This window comes from Bombus bifarius, unplaced genomic scaffold (assembly GCF_011952205.1).
Source record: "Bombus bifarius isolate JDL3187 unplaced genomic scaffold, Bbif_JDL3187 scf7180000007977, whole genome shotgun sequence".
Taxonomy (NCBI): Eukaryota; Metazoa; Arthropoda; class Insecta; order Hymenoptera; family Apidae; genus Bombus; species Bombus bifarius.
The window spans coordinates 3748964-3772162 of record NW_022884362.1 but is presented as its reverse complement, the minus strand read 5'-3'; the positions used below and the strand labels follow the sequence as shown (position 1 = coordinate 3772162).

The window sequence follows — 23199 nt, the reverse complement described above, 5'->3', positions numbered from 1 at the left end:
TTTTCAGTACTGAATATTATGTATGAAAAATGAAACACAAATGCTTACAGGTTATCGAAAGAAATTAACAATTTGGAGTACATACATACTCGATTGGGAGGACATGGCGATGCAGGAAGCAGTGGTTACCGGACACATTGTGTCACCGTGCGATTACCACGAAAAATGACAAGCGATAATTCACTTACCTGATAAGCGTAAGGTGTACAAGGAACGTAAAATTCTCTGCTCATAATAATCGAAGCTCGGAACGGTTGTAAAATCCAGCTGACGAATCTTGTGCAAGTGTCAAAATGCCGGTGGCGCCATCTTGAACTCGTCTGGAGTCGAGGTCGTCAAGCTGTCACGAGGAAAAATTCACGATTTCTCTCAAGTGTAAATGCCATTTTTGTGTTTCCCTCATGAAGATCTAATCACGTTAGCTTAATCGAGCCTGTACACTTCCATACGAACTTCAAAACGTTACGAGGAACTCGAACACATGCGTTGTCAAATCACAGTACAAGTCACCAACACACAATACACATTTCACGCTGCTATTAGAATAAGCGGAGCTATCAAATTAATCACAATGCTCTCGACTGGACGGTATCGTTACAGATGCTTGAAAAGTCAAGTGGTAAATCCCTGTTCGCTGTTCAAAACTTCTCACGGAACATTTATGCGATCAGAATTACGGCATTATACCACCTTACTACGCCATTTTCATGTGCAGCTGTCGACTTAACTACAATACGAACAAACCACCGTTCGCGTCCACTGGCAAGAGCCGACTGCCGCCAATCACGAACATCAAGCAAATAATAATCATGGCTACCCAACGTTTCGTTACACTAACGCCATCAGGCAATTTATGTATTTGAATCGCAACTTGACTTCCGTCGGTAATGTAAATGACGACAAATTTTTTTACCTTTGTTAACGGTCTTTATGTGTATGCTATTTTGTATTTATCAACATGTATAAACAAAGCAAGAAAAAATATACACATAGTTGATAAAAATATTATTTTTATTCTGTATCAATACATTATATGTATTTCCGTATCGTGATATAAACCACGTGTTAAACGTCTTCGATCAGTTAAAAATAAACCTAATGAGAAAGATTCCGAACGACCTTGTAGTTGTAAGGACTTGCGCAATCTGATATATACTTTTTATACATATACGTATATAGTACGTACATAAATTTCTAAATATGGAATAATTCCTAGAAGTTAATCTCCGAGTTTTTGATTTACATGTATGTATATTAATTTTTAGGATCCTACAAAACATATAGCGTAATTTATAATATGAAATAATTTCATTGTACTTCTTGAAACTAAATAAATTTTTCATAATATAAAAATTTCTACCGAAATTCGACAAATTTTATGTATTTTTAAAGAAAATATGGAACATTAAAAATCAATAAAACCAAAGTATTTAAAAAATATAACCTAATAAAAGTTCATATTTCAGTCTTTTATCGGAAATTTATAAATTATTTACAACTCGTTGTAAAGTTCATTCTACAATTTGCATCCAACACTGACACAACAGCATTTAACACCCTTCGCTCCTACCAATGAGCGAGGTGGATACTTCGAAGATGGATGTTTCTTCTTTTGTGATTCGATCACTATATTTCGCGGTATTAAAATGTCATTCCATGGAATCTCGACATCGTCAGTAACGCAAGCTTCTTCCTGCACTGGCTGTATATCCATTGGCTTCTCGAGTACAAGATCACTCCATGGAATTTCTAGTGTAGAATCGCAACTATCGGGGCTGTCTTGTTTTGATGGTAAGGTTTCCGTAATAATCAAATCTTTCCATGGTAAAAGCATAGTTCCCAGAGATTCTTTTTCCACTGGTTCTTTGTCAACATCTGTGTCATCCGTTTGTCCATTACGATCGTTCAAAGGAGTTAACGAAACTTCTTGACGAATTTTCATGCCGGCTGCTGGTAACGCGATATCCTTCCATGGCAATTCGATCTTCGAATCACACAATATAGACACATCTGAAAATTCTTTGCGTAAGTCCCTTAAATACGGTTCATGCCACATTTCCTCCTCTGGATTATATACGAATGTTTGTCTCTTCCTTTTGCATTGATCTCTCCGTTGTTGCCTGTGCAACTTTTGTTGAATGCATGTACAGCCTGCTATTTTCCTTTTATTGTCAGTCATAATAATAGGATATTGTGAAATATACGTATTTCACATTCAATAATATTAAGATGTGTATTGATATTTCGATATGACTTGTTAATTTTATCTATCTTATCTAACCTAGTGTTATAATTGGGATCAACGTAGTTTGTTTTGTTTTGCCATATATATCATTATTAATCGGGTATATATATGTATGTAGTGAGAAAAATAATTTCTTGGAACAGGTGATGTCATACTTAGATAAGCACACAAAGTGTATAATTTATATAGTAATAACAATTTTTCCCCCATTATCTCCTTTGTATTTCGGTTTAATTATTCCGAAATATAGATTTAATTATTTTAGGTTAGTTACTATACTTCCTTTAAAGAAAGGAAACGGCCTAAGGTGATAACTGAATAGGATGTATTTCAAATTTATATGATCATTGTTAAACTGATGTAAATACTTACAATTAGTATCAGTGTCAATGTATATATGCACATATATAGTACAATATATACAATACATACATACTAAAAGCAGAATTCGTTTAATCACGCGCATTGGCCAATCATTTGTACCTCTCATCACGACATCTACCGAGAAATGATAGTATAATGTTAAAAATCCACTAGTTGCCGATAAAAGGAAATCCGTGAAGTCTCTGGCTTAATTTCACAATAAAAGGTGTAAAAGAAAACATAATAATATTATTTTTTATTAAAATGTTTCCACTATAAAATTTATCTGTTAAAATAATCATAAGTACAATCACAAATACTTTGGTTAAATATGGAGGAGAAGGTGCAGAAATAGCTGACGGATACTGATTTGACCAACGCGGTAAGGCTACGTTTAGAAGGCAGCCATCTTGCAATCCCTAATCAAAGATCTTCGGCTAGCGGCTATCGCTGTCTGATTTTCAGCCGGTTAATATCAACACACAGTTCAACAAATGGCTTTAAAACGAATTAATAAGGTACGTGAATGATCAGAGGTGTTCGTATTGTACAAAGACAATCGGGTGTTGATGTGATGTGTGTCGAATGCGGTTGAACGCCCTTAACGATTTTGCAGTGAAGCAATGTGAGCCAGCATTGAAAATCATGTTGGCTTTTCCCTTTTTTTTTGCATTCTTCGGTTGTGCTTTGATTTACTTGCGTACCCGTTTATGTCGACATAGTGCATTACGCACGTTGCACAGTGCCACTTTGTGCCAGTGGACGTAGCTACGGTGACAGTGAAAATCTGAAAAAATTTTAAGTGGCTAGCCGATAAATTGCCGGAAGTAACGTAAAACCGTGCATTACATCTATGTATACATATATGTTTACTCATATATACATATATGCATGAAACTATAGATAACTTAGAAATTATGAAAATTTCATTAGAGCATTCATATTCCATTTGTGGATGGAAATAGCATTAGAAATTTTCTAAGTGATCCATCACCTATTTGTATCATAGCTCAATATAATTTTCACCATGTGACTGTAGCACACATTAGTTGGATAAAGTGAATCATTTAGGGATTGATATACTTTTTGTAATGCCTACCAACAATTTGACCTGTCAGTCGTTATAATATTTTTTAACCGAACCATTATTCACAGTGGCAGGGCAAAAAATAGAAAGTTCTGGATGCATTGTTCTATGAGTAATCATATAATATACTATAATCATAATGAGTAATCATACTAAGTACAAAGTGATATGTCATTTATCTTAGCTTTGATTCTGTAACCATATGCTTATTACAAGTATTTGTGTAACAAGTACTTCAGGTATTTAAATCCGTAGTCATACTTTGTTTTATCACATCATTAAGTAGTATTCGTTTGAATTAATCCTCCAAATTATTATAACTTCACTATAACTTTATGGCTATATTTTAATATCTGTATTGATACTTTGCATTATTTTATCTTATATTATAATACTACTATTATAGTATCTTTGGATGATAATCTTGTATATAAAGAAGTTGAAGTTTTTCAAAGTATATGATATAAATGATTAAATTATACTGTATATTTATGGATTTGTATATTATATAAAATCTCCTAATTTATTTGTATCTTATATGTACAGGTGTACAGGGTGTTTCATTTTTATCCCACCAAGTAATGTCACTATATTCTATGATTAAAAATAAGAAAAAGAATGTTATATAAACATAGGATTGTACGTGTCTTATTACAAAGTTATAATAAAGATGCCAAATTTATAAATGACTGAATCCTCTTTGTTGGTTGATCTGAATTCTCATGGTTGACCATGTTTACTAAAGTTCTTGTTCAAAGTTTTGTCTGTTCTTGTAAATACTAAATTGACCTATGAGGTTGTTCCATATAAAATCAAACAAGAAACCAGTTATTTATAATTTTGGTATCTTTGTTATAACTTTGTAATTGAGCATTTATAACTATGTTTATATAACATTTTTGTCTTATTTTTAATCATAGAACGTGCTGACACCATTTGGCAGCATAAAAATGAAACATCCTGTATACATGTATGTAAGAATGTTCTAGAATACTTTGTTTACACATGTTTCACATATAATCTATACATCTATAGATATATACATCATAAAACTTAAAATTTCATCATGCACTGTATGAAGATTATGTTATTAGTAGAATGTATTATTTAAAAAAAAAAATTAGTTTAAAATATAACAACTTTTTCAACATGGAAACATAGAATAAGTAGAACAAGTTATGTATTAGAAATATGAATTATTATATATAAAATACGAATTATTTATAATTATAACTTCATTTATATTATATACACATAATCCTCAGAGAAACTCTTTATTTATGTTACTAAAATTTGTTGGTATATTTAGGAACTTCAGGACCTTGGTAGAGATCCACCTGCGCAATGCTCTGCCGGTCCCGTAGGAGATGATTGTAAGTTCTTTGAAAGTATTTGTTTCTGCATGTGCTTCAACTAGAAATTGGCAAATCATAATTTGCCTGCATCACTAGTATAATTGTTATCATACTTTATGTAAAAGCACATTATTGCATTTGTTTTTCTAAAAGATATATGTTAATTATTATCAATGGTAACTGGAACTATTTTTTCATTATTACTGATCATTTTTACAAATTATATAATTTTTTGATGTTGCTATAATTATATATTAATTGTTTTTTAATTTTTATGATGATCAATTATGATTTGTAGTGAACTGTAATTTCTACATCTAATCGTGTAATTGCTTTCAGTATTCCATTGGCAAGCAACTATTATGGGACCAGTAAGTATATAATGATCTTAATACTATTTCTGAATTAATTAGATTAATATTTATTAACTTAAAAGTACATTCTTAGAATTATTAATGAACATATAAATATAATTTGTGAGTATTATTTTCAAGTATCTTCGCTTTCACTCTGATACTTAAAGGTAACTTCTAAAATAATGAAACTCATATTATGTTACTTATGACTAACAATTCTACTTAAAAATATAAAACCTAATGCATGTTATCTTTACTATGATGTTTCAACAAGATTTTATGAATCACCTCTAATTCTGTTAAGTCATATAATCCTATTATGATATGATAGTTGTATAATGTAATTATTATTTGGTTTTTACATTTAGAATAATTATGTTTACTACTTTTTATTAACATTAATATTGCGAACTAATTCATAATTTAACTTTATTAAATATAATTTAAATAAAATCTTTTATTATGAATATAAATAAAAGCTACACTATATATGTTCAAAGTATTTACAATTAAATATTATCACATAATTAGGAGTAAATATTATTTTCAGCCTGACAGTCCATACCAAGGAGGAGTGTTTTTCCTTACAATTCATTTCCCCACAGATTATCCATTCAAACCACCTAAGGTATGTTAATTACTTTTTCAATAACTCCTTCTATAACAATATACAAGAGGCATATTAATTCCTTATGTATATATGCAGGTTGCTTTTACAACTAGAATTTATCATCCAAATATCAACAGTAATGGGAGTATTTGTTTGGACATTTTAAGATCGCAATGGTCCCCAGCACTTACCATATCAAAGGGTGTGTACAAACTTTTGAACACAATGTGAACATAAAACTAATGAAATAAAATTTTTATGAAACCTAAAGTTTTAAGATAGTCTTTAAGAGAGAAAATTCTCTGTTGCTTTTTTAGTTTTACTATCAATATGCTCCCTGCTCTGCGATCCAAATCCAGATGACCCGCTGGTACCAGAGATAGCAAGGTTATATAAAACTGACAGGGAGAAGTACAATGAATTGGCACGTGAATGGACGCGCAAGTATGCCATGTGATGCGCCAATCTCCGTTGACTTCAACATCCAAAAGCCACCCACAAACAGCCCCAGCCTATTGCCACTTATGCATCAGCACCGATTGAAATTAGCTATGGCTCGTCTACTTTAAAACTTAAGCCAATACTCGGGCTCGAAGAATGCTCAGACAAACGTGATCAAACTGAAGTTCCCTTCGTCCCGAGAGGCCTGCGAATATTGAGACGTTGCCACAATGGCAATTAAGGCAATTTAAAAGGTGGTCACATAACATTATATATATATATATATAAATCAGGAAAAAAAGAAACATGTCCGCTTTGATTTTCATAAATAAAAATGGAAGTAAAATATAGGAGAGTGAAAGTAGGATTTGTATTTGAATTTAATAGTTTAATTTTTAATTATTGTGCTTATAATATCGCAACATTATATACCTACTTTCTCAGTGAAATGAAAACCTTGAACTGACAGTACACCTATTGTTAGTCTTAACGCAGGTGAGCAATGTTTGCCCGTCCCTTGGAACGATACGGTCACTTTTTTGTAAGACTGGGCTATATATAAATACTACTGAAACTATACCTGTATGTTTTGTTCAATTATTAAAATTCCTTACCTATCTAACAAATTCTACGAGTAACTCGAAATTTATGGTTTGGTTCCTGTGTGTGTGTAGCAATTTAATTATGCATATCGTTAATCGATAAATTGGACTATACATTTTGAAATAATTCAACGTATACAAAATAAAAAAGTTTTGGTGACTTAACTGACCGCGACATAAGTACCTGCCGTTCATGGGCCCGTGCGATATTGATATCAATCAAAGGCATTCACGATTTCTTATGACGTGAAATTGACGTCGTTTGGCTTTATTTAGGTATAAAAAATGTAGTTATCGATGTCACTATTTATCGATAAATGATGAAAGCGAAATACGTTTTATTTAAATTCTTACCTAAAACATATTACGAAATAATTAAGAAATGTTTTAATGAGCTCTGGAGCTTAACAATGGATTTGTAAAATCCTATGAATTCATTTCATAATAGTGCGTCATTATAATTATCAGTAAAGTCATGCGTCGTACCTTGCGAATTAAGAATTCGCCCGTCGCTATGTTTTACTCTCGAATCAATGCGTTTATTATTGTTTTGCGTGTAAATTTTTCTTTAAGCGATAATTTTTTATTATTATTTAGTATTTGTCTTAAGCTTCCTTTTCATCCACAATATAAGTATAAGTACCTTCTCTCTCTCACTTTCTCTTTTTCTCTCTCTTCTCTCTCTCACGTCCTATTATTATATTACAAACTCTTATACCGTACGAGAAAAATAACCGTTAAGTAGATTTTAGTTCCCTCAAGTACTCACGATATGTTTTCGGTAGTTACATATTTTCCTATATATTGTGGCTGCAAAGGATTCCAATGAGATATCAAATTGTTTCTAAAATCCATTTAACGCAATTTTTACGGGAAGAAAAGGACGTGTTGTCATTCAACATGTTTATTGTTAGTTTGTTCAAATTAATCTAGGAACAATGCACCTTTCGTTGGTGCTACCAGTGTTTCGGCTTTTAATCATAGAAAACGAATACAATCCGAAATATCGTAAAGATGGTCACTTAATTAGAAAGTAAGTAAACGATTTTGTCTTGCGAACAGTGTAAAGTGCGTTAACGAGCAAGTCTTGAATGTAATCGGTGCTTAAAATATGGCAAGCTCACGGAGCAAGTACGAAGCCTAGAAAAGACAAATCGATTAGTATGTAATATGGTATATCACTTGTTAATGTCGATTTTGTCTCATACGAACGTCTACTACTGTAATTTAATTACAACTAAAAATGCGCGGCAAATCAGGTATTTAAATATTTGCCTCGGAAAGTGGATCATCGTTCATCTCTATTAGAAGGAAAACTACTCATGTGTAATTAATTATTATTATCACATCTCATGTGTAATTATTATTATACATATTATAATTAATTATTATTATTTTAGCATTAGCCCTTTATATAATAAATTTCACATGATGATAAGGTATAATCATTCTAATCACTTATAACCATAATTATCGGCTATAAAAGAATTGTTTTGTTATTTTCGTTCTGTTCTAAATTCTATATAAACCTACATTCTACTTATTACTGATATTATTGTTTTTTCTCTGCATATTTAAAATCTGTAATATACTCCATGATCTAATTTAGATTTCGTAAAATCGACAATTTAATGCTTCTCAAATAAGAGTTCCTTGTTAATTTTAAATACAATCCATTAGGCATTTAAAGAGAAAAGAAGGTATATTGTAAATATTTGGGAATTATCTTTCTTAGCTTTCAAACTCCCAGGATAAAAAGAATTTTCAGAAATAGAACTGGTGTAGCTGATTGATCCAAAGTTTCGCCACCGTATAGGATACAGGATCAATGTATGACGAAATTGAAACAAATAAAGGACCTTTTGTATAATCAGACTTGGAAGTAGCAGATGTCTTTGTCAGACTTTCACAATGAACGGACTCCGTTCGTATACGTTGTAGGATCTTTAGATATGTTGAAAAAACTATGAAGCGGTGAAAGTAGCAATGCTTTTCCCCTTTTGCCCTGGCTGTTCTTGACCGCAGTACGTCTATTTTACCGCAGTGTTAGCAGAAACCTGCTAAAGCAATGTAGTTAATGATAGAGATAAGAATATCTTTGCCCGTTCAACAAGATTCTTTGAAAAAAAATTCGATAGAAACACGAATTCAGCTAAAATTCATCCATTTCAAATCATGTTTAATCACTTTTTTCGAGTTAGTAGTCTAGTTAATGTCCCAGTACGAATGTTTTGGAGAATTTTGAAATTAATCCAGCTACAATGCCAGTTACAATGATTAAAAATTAAATTATTGATAATGTAGATAATAGAACTAATAATATCGAACGATAATATCAGTTCATTAATAAACGAAATAAGTCGAATGCGAATTCACTTCTTTTACTTGATCTAATTTAAACATTTGATTTCATTTTATTTTTACTTATTGAAAATTAATTCGATCGAAAGCTGTTCCTGTTATGATTTTTGAAAATATAGAATGCAATAGAAATTGAAAGTTCGAAAGAAACGGAAGAAATTTAGTTTTTATCGCGAAAGTTACATAATATACATTGGAATATTTATAGAAAATATTTAAAGAAGTTTCGAAAAACATTTTGCAGATATATGATCATTGCAAAAATAATATTTATTGTGCAGTATATGTATTGCCAAAATGTATACATCTCAGTTAAAATTTAAGAATGAAAATTTAAACAATTTATAAATCTGTTATCAAACATCATCCTATAACTTCAATGTATACTATGCATATCTTTTCTTCAGTCACGTAGAATGTGGATTTATGAATTAGTAATAAGTAGTTTCAGCAAATAAAAAATCGATTAATAATCAAAATTTCCGTATTAGTATTTGTATATTCGTTAGTGACGCATAATACTTTTTATTTATTATAATTCTACTTTTAGCATCATAATATATAAAGAATTTATGGAACGCCTACTCACATTATTTAGTCACCGAAACACAAACATCTTTTTGATTTTTCCAAAGTCTTAAATTTTATCAATTATGTCAATAAACCTCTGAATTTTAATATTTACATTATAATAACGATATAATAGGTATCTTCTTGATGCATGGAGAATGTACTCTTTATCTCAGATCATACATTAAGAAGAATAGAAAGTTTGAGAAAACGAACTTATACCTGATCCAATAATATTCATATCTAAGTGTTCTGTTAAGATATGTATGTGTAATGTTAATAGATTTACACCTGTTGCTAATCAGTTTCTATTCTTTCAAAATGTTTTTCTCACGCACATGACCTTCAAAAATATTCATAGCACGGCAATGTTCAATAACACATATCTCTCAACTAGTAATTTTAATTTAATAATTTTATGTAAAAAATGTAAAAAGACAAATGTTTCAATAAAATCCGCAAAAATTTTGAAATATATGCAAGCGATAAAACAATAGCAATTGGAAGGCAGAAATATTTTAAGAAAATTGAAGTGATTTAATAATATATATTTGAATTAAGAATGTTGGTTTTACAATTTAACACTTCGTTTTTAGTCGTCAAGTGACACAACAGCCAAAAAATCAAAATATAGACCAGTTATATTTTAAAATATTCTTCTATGTTGTCTGTAACTTTGCTACGATCTTCGAATTTTTATACTTCTATCTTGCTCTCATATTAGTCAAAAAAAGAATTTGTAATGTTTCAAGAAGACGTTTAACATACAGTTGAAACGAGGAAATACACATGAGACATTTTTCATAGTTTGGCCAGACTGTGAAGATATTCTTTTTCATAAGAAAAGTATAATTGAGACGAAAATGACGAAAAGAACGTAGCAGAGTTAGATACATGTATATACTAATACGTATACTGTCAAGAATACCAACGATAATATAATTGAGCATAAAATGACTCTTATCAATATTTTGGCATTTGGGATTCATATATTTGTTTATAACAGCATTGCTAAATTCTAATTCTTTTAATTTTAATTCTTTTTAATATATCAAAACATTTATTCCAGCCAATAAAAACACACATTTTATCTGTTGTGCACAGTTTTTTGCATCATAAGAGATAAACCAAGTAACGTCGAAATTTAACATGAAATATATGAAACACGTCATATTAATTAATATCTGATTTTACATCAAATCAAATAATAAAACACATAAGACATATGTGTACACTATACAATCTACATACTTAAAATATGTATAATTAAAATATGTATATTTAAATTCTGACCTTATTTAATTTATTGTTTAATATGCAAAATAAATAAATAAAATTTACGTTTCTACTAATTACCATAAGTTTTTTAATATATTAAAAAACAATTAATTCAACAACGTTGCTGTAAACAAATATATATATATATATATAGGACAATAATCTTGCGAATACCGTGGTATTCGAATGTTCATGCGTGTTACTGTATGCGTAAGCAGAAAAGTAAGATTGGCACGAAGAGACGAAGTAAATATAAAAACTCGAGTCCATCGCTAGTCTGTAGTACGAGAACGTGTTTCGATCTATCGAGCGGCGCTTTGGACCGTCTGGTTACGGTGCGGTTTGTTCAGTGTCAGTGCTGTTCTCGGCACGCTCGGCGATCGAGGTTGAGAATAAGGTGACTTCGCTGCTGGTGGATACACGATTGTGAGAAGAATGTGCCGATAGATCGACAATCGGCCGACTTCCTGCACCCGCCGCGACCTTTTCAAAACGTTGATTGCGATCGCTCAATAAACGCGTATCGCGAGGGCTTCTCAATCAGACGACAAGCCGCAGCCAAGTGGTACGTAGCATTAAAAGTAACGATAGTCAGACACGTTGTTCGCGATCATTGCCAGAGCTTAACAAAGAGAAGACGTTTTAAATCATTTGAAAGTGGTATATATCACGCTGGTATTGCAATTAGCGTACATATTCGAGCTGCGGTGTCGCGTTCACTCGTCGAGAACACGCTTTATGTTTACGAACAAACGCACGCATTCATCCAACGACTGATTCTTCACTGAGAGTTTTCACTAACAAATTACATTGTGTTACATGACCGAGCGTAATGTGACAACGTAAACGAGCCATATTTTCTACGTCGTCGTCGTATTCGTTGCCAGCTTTGCAAAGAGCACTATACTTTCGAGCTAACAAGTGATGAATACCGAAACGAATATTTGAAATATTGGTAAAAATTATAAATATCATCATTACGTGTATTTTGTCTTTTTTATAAAATATTTCACTCACAAACTTTGTAGATATATTCTTTGTCTTTTAATGAAAACGTTTTTATATGTTGTTCATTATAAAGTAACGATAAATAAATATTTTAGTTTTGGTTAGAATACGTACACGTAGCGATTGGTTGATTGTTATCAATGTAGATGAACGAAATTAAGATTACGATGCAAGAATCTTAATTTCTTGATAATTAATAATTAATTTTAATTATGAATTGTGCGGACTAAAAATTGAATTAAGTGGAAGACTACTCGACCTCTTGCTCCTTATACACTTTGGTTTCTATTTAAGTATGAAGATAATGTTTGAGGATATTGATGCGTGTATCTAACATGAAATTAAATATGCATGATGACTACTTTTGTTTAAGCGGTTTAAGTGCTGAATGAGAAACTACCTTTTAACATGTCCGTTCGTTTAAATTCCACTTTTAAATACCAGAACTTTTAGATAAACCCATTTTAGATATATATTTTGTACTTCTAAATCTAACTTTATTCGTGTGACATACTAAATCTATCATTTATTTATTAACATATCATATGGCAATACGATATAAAGTTCATAGAGAGAAAGTGTGTTAGGAAGAACAAGCTATTTGAAATATTGAGAATCTAAAGACAGAGAATCTAAAAGTTTACCTAAATCGAATAAAATAAAAAGTACTATTGCGTATAATATTAAATTCATAAATTTATCGTTAAACTTTATTTTACTAATTTCCACGCACTCTAATGTATTTCAAACGGATATTATAACACGGACGAAAGAAGATTGACATTTTTTCATTGTAACTTACACATATATTTTACGATAAATAAAGAAAATTAATAAAAAAACAAAGAAAATAAATAAAATAACGAGTATGGTATATAATAAAATCTATACAAGAAAATATCTTAATACAGAATTACCAACTATAGCACTCATCTGAAAACGGAAGCGCAGAATAGACATTATTAACAGGTTCCACAGGGCGCATTCAACTTTCTCATAGATTAAACACGAAAGATTGTTCGGTACGCAAGAGAGAGTGAACAGATGTCTTGTAAACACACAAAATAACCAGACTATTGTAAATCATAGTTTCCCGGATATTCCTTACCGAACATGTTTCGAAAGTTTACGATTTAAGAGAATCGGCATTTATGCCGGAGAAAAAAAATTCGGTCGAATCGCGGTCACTTTCATGCATAATATACGTGTTCATTGAGAACGGTTCGGCAAAAAATGAGACATTAAAAAATGCAGCTCGTTTACCGTGGTTTGTAATTTTCTTGTTACATTGTTTCCATCTGGCGTTTGACAGCTTCCTTCTCGATGACACAAATTTCTAGCTATATCCGTAGTAGTGGCAGGTACAGATAATTAAAAACTTAAAAACTTTGGACTTTTATGACATCTTTTTTCTTGACATCTCGTGTCAGCTTTGTAGTATCTTATTTTTTGCAAAGAATTCGCGTGTAAAAGGATAATCGCGTGCACGAGATTTTGTTCGATGAAGATTTCAAAACCGCTTGGAGACCAGTTGGAAACCTTCCTCCTGTGTCGTATGGTTGATATTAAAGCCACACGGATCATCGTGACTGATAAAGAAGCATTGAAAATCACGAGTGAATGCAATGAAACACGAATACATTAACGAGCATAATGAAATAAACGTTATATTTTGATGGCACTTCTATTCGACTTAAAAAGTACCTCGAATGACTCCTTAACGAAAATCTAACACTGCACCACCCAATTGGATTTTTTATCCATACGTTCCAATTGTATATTCGTGTTGAGAAATCCGGTTCAGTATACTATAATTTTGTATTCAGTGTTTTATGATGATATCCACATATTTGCATTACACGTGTATATGCTTGTAATTCATCCTATCAGCACGTGAAGCATCATGTACATATTTGAAACTTAATTGACTTAAATAGCGTTCTTGAGTGTCTAACGTGTCAGAGTGATAATTTTCTAACTAATTTAGAAATCTTCACAGCAGCTAAAAAATGTTTCAAACGTATAATAAACCTTCGGAATAAATTAAAAAATAAACCAGTGCTATGAAAGTAGTTAATTCTCGTTTTAAGATAAACGAAGTAGATTAGGCTATATTATTTGCGTTTTAACAATTATGCCATTAACAACGAAGAAAAGATTAACTTATTGAAATTTGCTAGTAATCTAACTTATTAACTCAAGTCAAGGCTAACGCGAACAAATCTATATCATCACGGCCGTACACGTTTTAATTTGTAATTTGACTGTATTCACGAACATGCTTTATAAAATAAAGCATATGTACTTTACGGTATCAATGCATCATGTTTGGTTAAAATTGTCGCTTAATCTTCTTTTCTATTTACAGACTAGAAGATAGCCGAATTTGTTCAATGATGAAATTATTAGCAGGCGTGGAAGAGGTAAGCGACCAAAGCGAGAAGCAGTCGAACAATGAGGAACTGCACAATAACAACCATGAAAAGCAACAAAAAACAGATGTCACGCAAGAAACGATGAAGTTGATTAACGGCGAGGTAAGCGCACGTTATTATAATTATTACTACTCGTATTTATTTATCATTTATATTTATTCATGGCAAATATATGTTTCGTTCTTCGAGATAAGATAATAGATTCCGACAATGAGTTATTTAAAACAATAAAAAGTTGAGAGACCGACAGACGATATCTTTTCTTTCTTGGCAAAATCTTCTGCAACTAAGTAGATAATCAGTCGAAAGGATGCAATTGCATGTTTTGAGTTCTATTATTATATGTTTTAAAAGTTGAAGCTTGGTACAGAACGTTGTTTAACGTGAGATGAAGATAAAAATTTTGTATAATGTCAGTTATGTTTATCGGAAATAGAATAGAATAGTCATATGAAACGAAAATGGCCGAGACTTTTTGCGAAAAAACATCGCGCGTATTCCAGCCACAACTTTCACTTTGACTGGTCCGTAATTACTGTTAGATCACACAGTAGCGTATTCTACAATTGTGTTGTGCCTGGTATGCTCTATTTCTGTTTGACGTACAAAACCTTCAGCTTTGCAAAACGTCGATATGCATTTCCGAGCATATAGGTTGTTCACCGACGTGTATGATTCTGCTTTAACGTGATTCCATACCTATCAAGGTTAACGATGAACTTCCAATACAAACAACGAATCATCGGGCAGTATTAACACTTTTTCTCTGCATAATTTTGCTTGAAATTGTTATCGAAAAATAAAAATTCTGGGTTTGGGAATAAAACGGACGATTGAAATTTCATGGAAAATTTAAAATGTACAGAATACGCGTTATACGAAGAAATATATAATATGTTGAAAATAATTGTTCATTAGGTAATATTTAATAAATTAAACGAATCTTTGTTTAGGTTTAATTCTTCCGTCTACGTTTATAAAAATATGAAATTGCATGAATGTCCAGAGTCTAGCGATTGTTTTATATCGCAGAAACGAAAAGATCAGTAATAACAGTAGAAAGTGAGACGATATATCTGTATATAATATTTCTTTAGATATTTATGGATCTTATATCTCTTTTACTGTGAAATCATGTTCTGGTAATACGAGTTCGAACAATGAAAAATCTACTGTAATTAATTTGACTGAAAGTGTTTGTTTTCACGGAAAGAGCTTTCGCTTCAATTGCAATTAGAAGATCAATAATACCATGAAAAAATGAAAGAAACATCGATTTTTAAATATCTTAATTACGAAATGATCACAGGATATTGGCGATTTGAACTGTGTGTTTTTTTTTACGTTTATTAATATGTTTATTATAGTGAAGGCTTAAGATTGTTTGAAAGTTTCGCGACACGTTGCAATCATCATGGTAAACAGACATAATACATACATAACTATACTAGCTGCGGATGAAGAAAATAGCAAGGCTGGTACCAAGTAGTACTAGAGCTGCTATGCCGAAGTGAAAAATCGATTTCGCTAGTGAAAGATACAGGAAAGATAGAGAAGAAAGCCCGTAGTATAAACTTGACACACTGAGATGAAAGGCAAGTCCCGTTGTGGCCTACTTTACTACTTTACAGCTTTCGTATCTCAAGATAGCGACCAAATTTTTGCTCTTATATTCTGAGATTGCCTATGATCTATTGTGCGTGATATGCTTAATTGCAATGAAAACTATCACGTTTACAAAGAAACGCAAATAATTCGCAGAGAAACTCATCTGATTAAATTTGTAAGTTGTAAAAGAAATTCTGACATTCAATTGCCTTTTCATTCTGCTTAAATTGTATAAACTATTTGATTGAATTAACTGTTAATGATGCGCGAATGCAAATATTATAAATGAATTATTAGAAATTTCTATATTATAGAAGAAATTCTGTCATTCGTCTGCATTTTTATGTTGGTTAAATCGGATATTCATAAATCACCGAACGATCTGGTTAAATCAGCTACTGATGATACACAAAGACAAACATTTATCAATGAATTATCTCGTGTCTTCGTCACGGATATGATGTAAACATTTGATATTTTGCTTAGATATAATGTAAATATTTAATGTAACATGGCTCTTTTTAACTAGTTTTTAGTCTACTAAGTTATATAATAAAAATGACTCAGATTAAAGTGTATTTAATAACGAAATAACAGATACTGATTGCACAATATATATATTAGTGTTATTCCAGTTCGCTACGAATTTCAGAGGCATAAAAATATCTTCTGTTTATTTATAATGTGTTTACAACGTAGTATTTGTTTATAAATGTAAATATTTGTCGATTCTTATAGAACGTGTTTTCATTATTATATGATCATACAAAAAGCTTTATCGTAAATTACAGCTATAGGTCATAAACCAATATAACGTAGAATTTTTTACTACCCTGATGTAACCTGGAAATAATAATAAATCTAAACATTACACACATTTTATCTACAAAATTATGTAAAGTATTACCTAAGTCCAGTGATAAACTTTCACTCTAGTTTGGTCTTAACAAAGTTAGGATTACTACAAATCGTATATATATATATTTTCATGTACATATAAATTTTTACATCCATATTAACGCCACGTATATACTTATATTTATGTCAATGTGCATTCCTTCTTATTAGTTTACATAGATCTATCTATTGTAAAAACCCCCATCTACAGTACCGACGTTACATAATATTCTGTTGATATAGAAGAAAAGATATAACTAATGAATTTATTATCGTTACAAACTAGCGAAGTGTTAAGTTGACAGGAATAACTCACTCTTAATTAAAATACTATAATCTCATTACTATTATTAATTAGCATTGCGTAAAGTATAAAATATACAAGTATAATACATGATATAACATTTTCTAAGATCGAAATTATTTTTTTTAAGATTGAAAAATGTTGGGTACATTTTGCTCTGAATACTCTTTAGAATTTTTCACCATTTCACCGAATTAATTATTCAATTAAAAAGCTACAATACTTTCAATACTACTTTCATCGTCCACAGTTTAGTTAGCCTAACTTAATATTTAAAAATAAGAGTATCTAAAAGAACAAGATCTTTTAACATTACTAATAAAAAAACCTTGTTTTGTAAAGTTCTTGTGAAAAAATATTCCAACACAAATACAATTGTTAATAGAAGTACTTAGATGTAGTTGTAATTCCTTTCAGGTATACCGTAGGCTTTCCAGAAAGGTGGACGAGTCACCTATAAAAGATAAAAAGATTACGCTTGACGATGAAGAGAAAATGAGACGTCTTCTTAATTATGAAGAAGCTCCTGAATATCTTCAACATAATCCTTATATTCGTCACGGATATCGAGGATATCTTACAACAAAATTATGTATCGAGAGGTTCGTACTTAACATTACTCGATATCAATATGATTTCTCGATACGTATCAAACGTTAGAAACACTTCCGATAATACAAGAGAACCATACATATTTTCCACAAAATCTCACGTTCAGTCGTACTTACATTTTTTAAATGATATGTAGCTATTATTTGTAGGTATATATGTAATACGAAAGGTTAAGAACTCGAATTACACATTGTATAAGAATACATAATAAATAATTTGAAAGGATTTCTAAATCTTTTCCAATAATAAAAGTCTTTTTCTAATGATCGCTTATAATATTCGTTTGATAATTTTAATCTACAGTTAACCCGTGTTGTAAATAAAAAATAAATCATTACTTATGTCTTGAATGCACAAAAACAATTTCGAAAAGGGGAATATTTATTTCAGTATATTCTGGTGGACAAATGAAACAGTAAACATATGGAGTCACATATTCGGATGGATGTTATTTTTCGGTCTGACTCTGTACGATCTTTGTCTACTAAATATTCACGCACCCTTTGGTGACAAAGTGATAGTAGCACTTCTACTGATCTGTTTCCAGGTAATATTCAGAAAATGTCTTTTTCAATCGTAACAATTCGAGTATTCACTATTACAAATTTACAAAAATAAATTGTTTAACATATGACAAATTAAGAAAGAGTACAAAATGAATTGTTTCAGGCGTGTATGATATTATCTTCGGTGTACCACACGTTTTCCTGCCGAAGTGAAAAAGATTATTGGTGTTTTCTATCATTTGACCTATTTGGCATTGCTTTGAGTCTTTTATCCATATATATGTCTGGAGTTTACTACGCTTTTTGGTGTCACAAGGTAAATAAACTATTATCAATTATCATACAACTTCTAAATTATGTATCGTCAAAGGTAGTATTTAAAAGTTTAAATTCAAATCTAGATTTTAATCAAATATTGCGCACGTTAACTTTTTCCCTACTTAGACGATCGATAAGGTAATCGATATAACTGACTTGTGTTTAAGAAGTTTCGTGCTACGTGTATTATCGATTATTTATAAGAACCGGTGAAAGTAAAATTTTCTTTGAACGAAAGAAAATATTATTCGATATACTATCCAAACAAAGCAAACACGTATAAAGTAAAAATAATAATCAAAGTACTAAGAATGTCATTAAATAAACATAATGGCTATTTTTATTTAATTAAACATCCTCGTATAACATTTATACTAGAATTTGTTAATATTAAAATACAAATTAAATTAAAAAATAAAGGTTTCTTTCGTGCAGAAGAAATTATTTATAATTACTAAACAGTCGTAAATATTTATTATTTCATGCAGGAGTTGCAGAGATTTTATTTGATAACGGTGTTGGCAATTTTTATATTTGCAATGATTCTGCAAATACCAAAATTGAATGTCAATGGAAATGTCAAGCTAGTCGTTTTTGTCGCTTGGGCAGCTTATGGAGTGCTGCCAACGCTGCATTGGAGTATTGCTATGGGTGGCATGGACAACCCGATCGTTAGAATGTTGCTTCCAAGGGTGCTAGGAATGTATGTTATTAGCGGTGTAGCGTTCGTTATTTATTTAAGCAAAATCCCGGAACGATTTTGTCCAGGTAATCAGTCATTTTTTATTTTCTAACCAAAATACTGAAATTAAATTAGATGCCTAATTTTTTGTTATAAAGAACTTCTCATAAAAAAAATGAGATACTTATAATAAAAGAGCCGCCTTAAGTTATGTAACATTATAACTTTGTTTTTAATAATATAGATTATTTCACTAACTTTAATTAACCATTGTTTTATTAGGTATTCAATCAATAAAATATAACATAATTAACAAAAATCCGAAATTCAGATTTTGCTAGTAACGTTATGAAGTTGGATCGTATGAATATTTAATACAATTTATCTGACGTCAATCGACCGATAATTTAAAATGGAGAGCGTTAAATTGAATAAACATGATATGGAGTATATTTCCCATCCAATCTATAATTTTATTTTCATTACATACACTGCCGATCATAAACCTTAAGTACATGCTACTACATGCAGCAGTTGCTAATGTTTAATACGAATCGAATGCCTTGCAGTGCTTTTACTTTCAAATTACTTTATTATAAAATTATTATTTCATTCTCACATCATATATATATATATGTCTGATAATATAAAATACTAATTAAAATAAAATGTGTTAAAGTTTTTCAATAAATGTAAGCAATAGGTGTCAAAATACCTAGAGTGAAATTTGTATGAATATATTAGGTTTGTTATATGAAATTTTCCAAACTTCATTAGCGGTGTAACGAGACATGATTATCGTAATTATATTGAAAACTAATCCGAAAATCTATATAGAAGTTAGCACACAATTTATTGCAAACATATTGCATTCAGCATGAGTAGTGGTACTAAATATATAATTAACATTAAATATAATCTCATTAAATATTCTGGTTTACTAATAATCAGTAAGTGACTATTCAAATACTTTAATGATCTTTTTGAAGTGTATGCTTGCTATAAATATATCCTAATTCTTATATACATTTTCAGATTCGTTTCTAAATTTTCTAATATAATCATATAGTTATGTTTCATTACAATACTAGTGGAATTTTCAAAATATCTCATATAACATACATAGTATATTGAGGAAATGTTTCTATAAATATTCAAATACTTTCGTGTATCAATGTACCTGCTGGAATATTATAGGACTATATTATGTATTATATCCAAAAATATTGAACAATGTACGGATGGTGCAACAAATACTGCTACTACAATTTTCGCGAACCATTATATGACTAGCATTTGTACGTATTTCTTTCTGTTGGACACAAAAGAAGCTTTCACAGATATAATTGAATATAAAACGATACGTGTATAAATAGCGAAATTTATTATTATTGTTGCGTGATTGATATATTATTAGTGTTTTATTTTGTTGAAGGGTGGGTAGATTATATTGGTTCGTCTCATCAGTGGTGGCATGCATTGGTTGTATTGGCTCTTTATTATTGGCACAATACTGGAATGCTCTACGTGGAATACAGAATGAACCACGGCTGTCCAAGTAATATAAGATTATTATGACAGACAGACACTGACGATCATTCAGGTATAAAATACATATTTCATATAAGAATGATAACCAATTAAAAAAAAATTAAGTTACTTAAGCTATAATTCTATATTTTACAAATATAATCTTAAACTTGTTATATATTTTCCAAAAAATTAACTACTTTTAAAGATCACATGGAAGATACATGATAAGTCTATATTTTTTAACTTTTTTGTTTTCAAGAAAGTATGTTTAGTTCAAAAACTACGTCGTGCAAAAATATATTGTCTTTTAATACTAAATCCAACAATTTTTATATACAACCAGTAGAGTAACTAATGTTGTGGCAATCAATATTTGTAAAATACTCAAGAATAGAGAGATGGTAAGAGCTCGTGTTTTATAACCAAATCGAATGAAAAAAACGATTTAGATAATATGTTAATATCACTTCTTTATAATGGACAAAACGCATGACTTATCAGGTTTCTTTTCTGGTAGCCTTCATTTGCAATTTTTAAGTTTCAAGCTGATTGCTTCTTTTCCTTGTTTTATTTAACCACATTTATACGATTGTGAATTGTAATAATGACGTAACATGTATACGTAATTATTTCAGGCCATGGTTTTATCATGGAATGTGCTTGCGCTATGGAATTCAATGTTTGGTCGTCAGAATATTACAACAAACTACCGTTTTACGCTATTGAGAGAAAGACAACTTGCGTAATCGTGAATCCATTGCAAGCATACCTTCATCGACAGGTGTTCTGATGTTACAGTGCGTGAAATCTGTAGAATTTAGTTAAAACAACGTTAATACGGGTCCTTTCAAAGTATCTGAAACGTTCTAATGTTAGTCATTTTTATTTATGTTATATTTATAAATTTTAAATAGACGTACTGCAATTTCTTTTTATTATTTCAATTTTTATAACAGACATCTTTCTTAGACATTTATTTTATTCCCATGTGAGAAACAAGCTTGCGCAATGCTTTTATTGCAATAATTATAATTTACAATAAAAAGCAAGGTTGCAAGTATTAATTGATTATTATTAATAATATGTAACTCATAAAGACGCAATGACGAAAAGTATTTTGTAATTGCAATTGGAAATTTATCCGCAGGTGGCAAAAGTTTCTAAGTTTGTACATAATTGACGCAACAGATATTTATTATTTAATAAAATAATAACATTGGAAGAACGTGAAGAAATTGAAAGAACTACTTCTGCAGTTGTATGTTATTAAATAACATTTGTAAAAATTGCATTGTGTGATAGTAAGGTAAAAGTAATATAGTAAAGTATACACATTGATTTGAACAGTGCCTGAAAACTTGTAAATAAAGAGTTGTAAATGAGATAAATGCGAAAGTTTTCTACAAAAAAGAAAATAAGAAAAATTTAGTCATAAATTTGAACGTTTTGCTATATAAAAGATACTTGATTATTATATAAAAATTATTTATATTCTGTTTTCAAACATCATAAAAAATTATACCTTGTTACTTCTATAATGGCAATAATAATATATTTTTCATTAGCTTAGATTTTTTATTAACTGATTCAATAATTGTAATTCTCAGTTATAATATTATGACCACTAAAAATGAATCAATATATTTAGTTAAACATTACATATTAAATTATACAAAATACCTGAATTAAATATTTATGCGATTAATGTCAGCTATAGACTTTGTCTTCACTTAAAATAGCTGTGAAAAGTGTTATTTTGCATAACTATTTGCAATATTTGTTTCAATATCTTGCACGGTTCAATACATATCAAAAAAAATTACGAATGTCCATTCTGTATCTGTAAACAAAGTAGTTTAAATAATTACACTTTTATCAATTTTTTATATGATTTTATCTGAAGTAAGAATTACGTATTCTAACAAAATATAATTGTAATAGAATGTTATTACTTCCAACTGTTAAATAAAATCGTTGCCTAAAATTATATTGTTTTTATTTATTTTTTACTAATTTCAATAAATAATT

The 23199-nt window shown here is 30.2% G+C and overlaps 4 protein-coding genes and 1 long non-coding RNA gene across 13 annotated transcripts in view; 2 read left to right on the top strand and 3 right to left on the bottom strand.

Moving 5' to 3' along the window:
• LOC117204242 overlaps positions 1-764 on the bottom strand; it is a 118557-nt gene extending 117793 nt beyond the window's left edge. For all 6 annotated transcript variants that reach the window (XR_004487034.1, XR_004487035.1, XR_004487037.1 and 3 more), the window contains exon 1: positions 189-764. Coding sequence is in view for 2 of the 6 variants with exons in the window: in XM_033441449.1 (XP_033297340.1) it covers positions 189-233 (45 nt within the window). In the remaining 4 variants the exon portion in view is untranslated. The remainder of the gene's footprint in view (positions 1-188) is intronic.
• Positions 765-1429: 665 nt separating this feature from the next.
• Positions 1430-2709, bottom strand: LOC117204245. The gene is made up of 2 exons (XM_033441455.1): positions 2618-2709; positions 1430-2547 (listed from the first exon to the last, which is right to left on the bottom strand). Exon 2 carries the CDS (start codon positions 2177-2179, stop codon positions 1517-1519), a length of 663 nt encoding a protein of 220 aa, XP_033297346.1. The 5' UTR covers positions 2180-2547; positions 2618-2709; the 3' UTR covers positions 1430-1516.
• A 97-nt stretch (positions 2710-2806) lies between these two features.
• LOC117204246 (ubiquitin-conjugating enzyme E2-17 kDa) lies at positions 2807-7036 on the top strand. The gene is made up of 6 exons (XM_033441456.1): positions 2807-3126; positions 5005-5068; positions 5390-5421; positions 5957-6034; positions 6113-6218; positions 6334-7036. The coding sequence occupies exons 1-6, from the start codon at positions 3103-3105 to the stop codon at positions 6471-6473; spliced, it is 444 nt and encodes a 147-aa protein (XP_033297347.1). The 5' UTR covers positions 2807-3102; the 3' UTR covers positions 6474-7036.
• Positions 7037-11498: 4462 nt separating this feature from the next.
• On the top strand, positions 11499-22682 carry LOC117204092 (progestin and adipoQ receptor family member 3). Of its 4 annotated transcripts, none has more exons than XM_033441132.1 (8): positions 11499-11833; positions 14645-14813; positions 17938-18122; positions 18523-18679; positions 18802-18954; positions 19445-19724; positions 21074-21241; positions 21807-22682. In XM_033441132.1, the coding sequence occupies exons 2-7, from the start codon at positions 14670-14672 to the stop codon at positions 21214-21216; spliced, it is 1062 nt and encodes a 353-aa protein (XP_033297023.1). In that variant the 5' UTR covers positions 11499-11833; positions 14645-14669; the 3' UTR covers positions 21217-21241; positions 21807-22682. The 4 variants fall into 4 exon arrangements, 3 of the variants coding, with proteins under 3 accessions (XP_033297023.1, XP_033297022.1, XP_033297024.1); XR_004487013.1 differs by lacking the exons at positions 11499-11833; positions 21807-22682 and adding exons at positions 11906-12110; positions 20674-20936 and having other exon boundaries at positions 21074-21215; XM_033441131.1 differs by lacking the exon at positions 11499-11833 and adding an exon at positions 11914-12110.
• LOC117204094 lies at positions 11758-12052 on the bottom strand. Its single transcript, XR_004487014.1, has 2 exons — positions 11962-12052; positions 11758-11890 (listed from the first exon to the last, which is right to left on the bottom strand). It is a non-coding gene; the product is annotated as an uncharacterized LOC117204094 (long non-coding RNA).
• Positions 22683-23199: the final 517 nt, after the last annotated feature.

Coding starts and splice junctions, on each gene's coding strand:
- LOC117204245 (XM_033441455.1), bottom strand. CDS start 2,179: ATGACTGACAATAAAAGGAAAATAGCAGGCTGTACATGCATTCAACAA.
- LOC117204246 (XM_033441456.1), top strand. CDS start 3,103: ATGGCTTTAAAACGAATTAATAAG. Junction 5,069..5,389: donor CGGTCCCGTAGGAGATGATT/GTAAGTTCTTTG, acceptor AATTGCTTTCAG/TATTCCATTGGCAAGCAACT. Junction 5,422..5,956: donor AAGCAACTATTATGGGACCA/GTAAGTATATAA, acceptor TATTATTTTCAG/CCTGACAGTCCATACCAAGG.
- LOC117204092 (XM_033441131.1), top strand. CDS start 12,088: ATGACCGAGCGTAATGTGACAAC. Junction 12,111..14,644: donor ACCGAGCGTAATGTGACAAC/GTAAACGAGCCA, acceptor TTCTATTTACAG/ACTAGAAGATAGCCGAATTT. Junction 18,955..19,444: donor ACGCTTTTTGGTGTCACAAG/GTAAATAAACTA, acceptor TATTTCATGCAG/GAGTTGCAGAGATTTTATTT.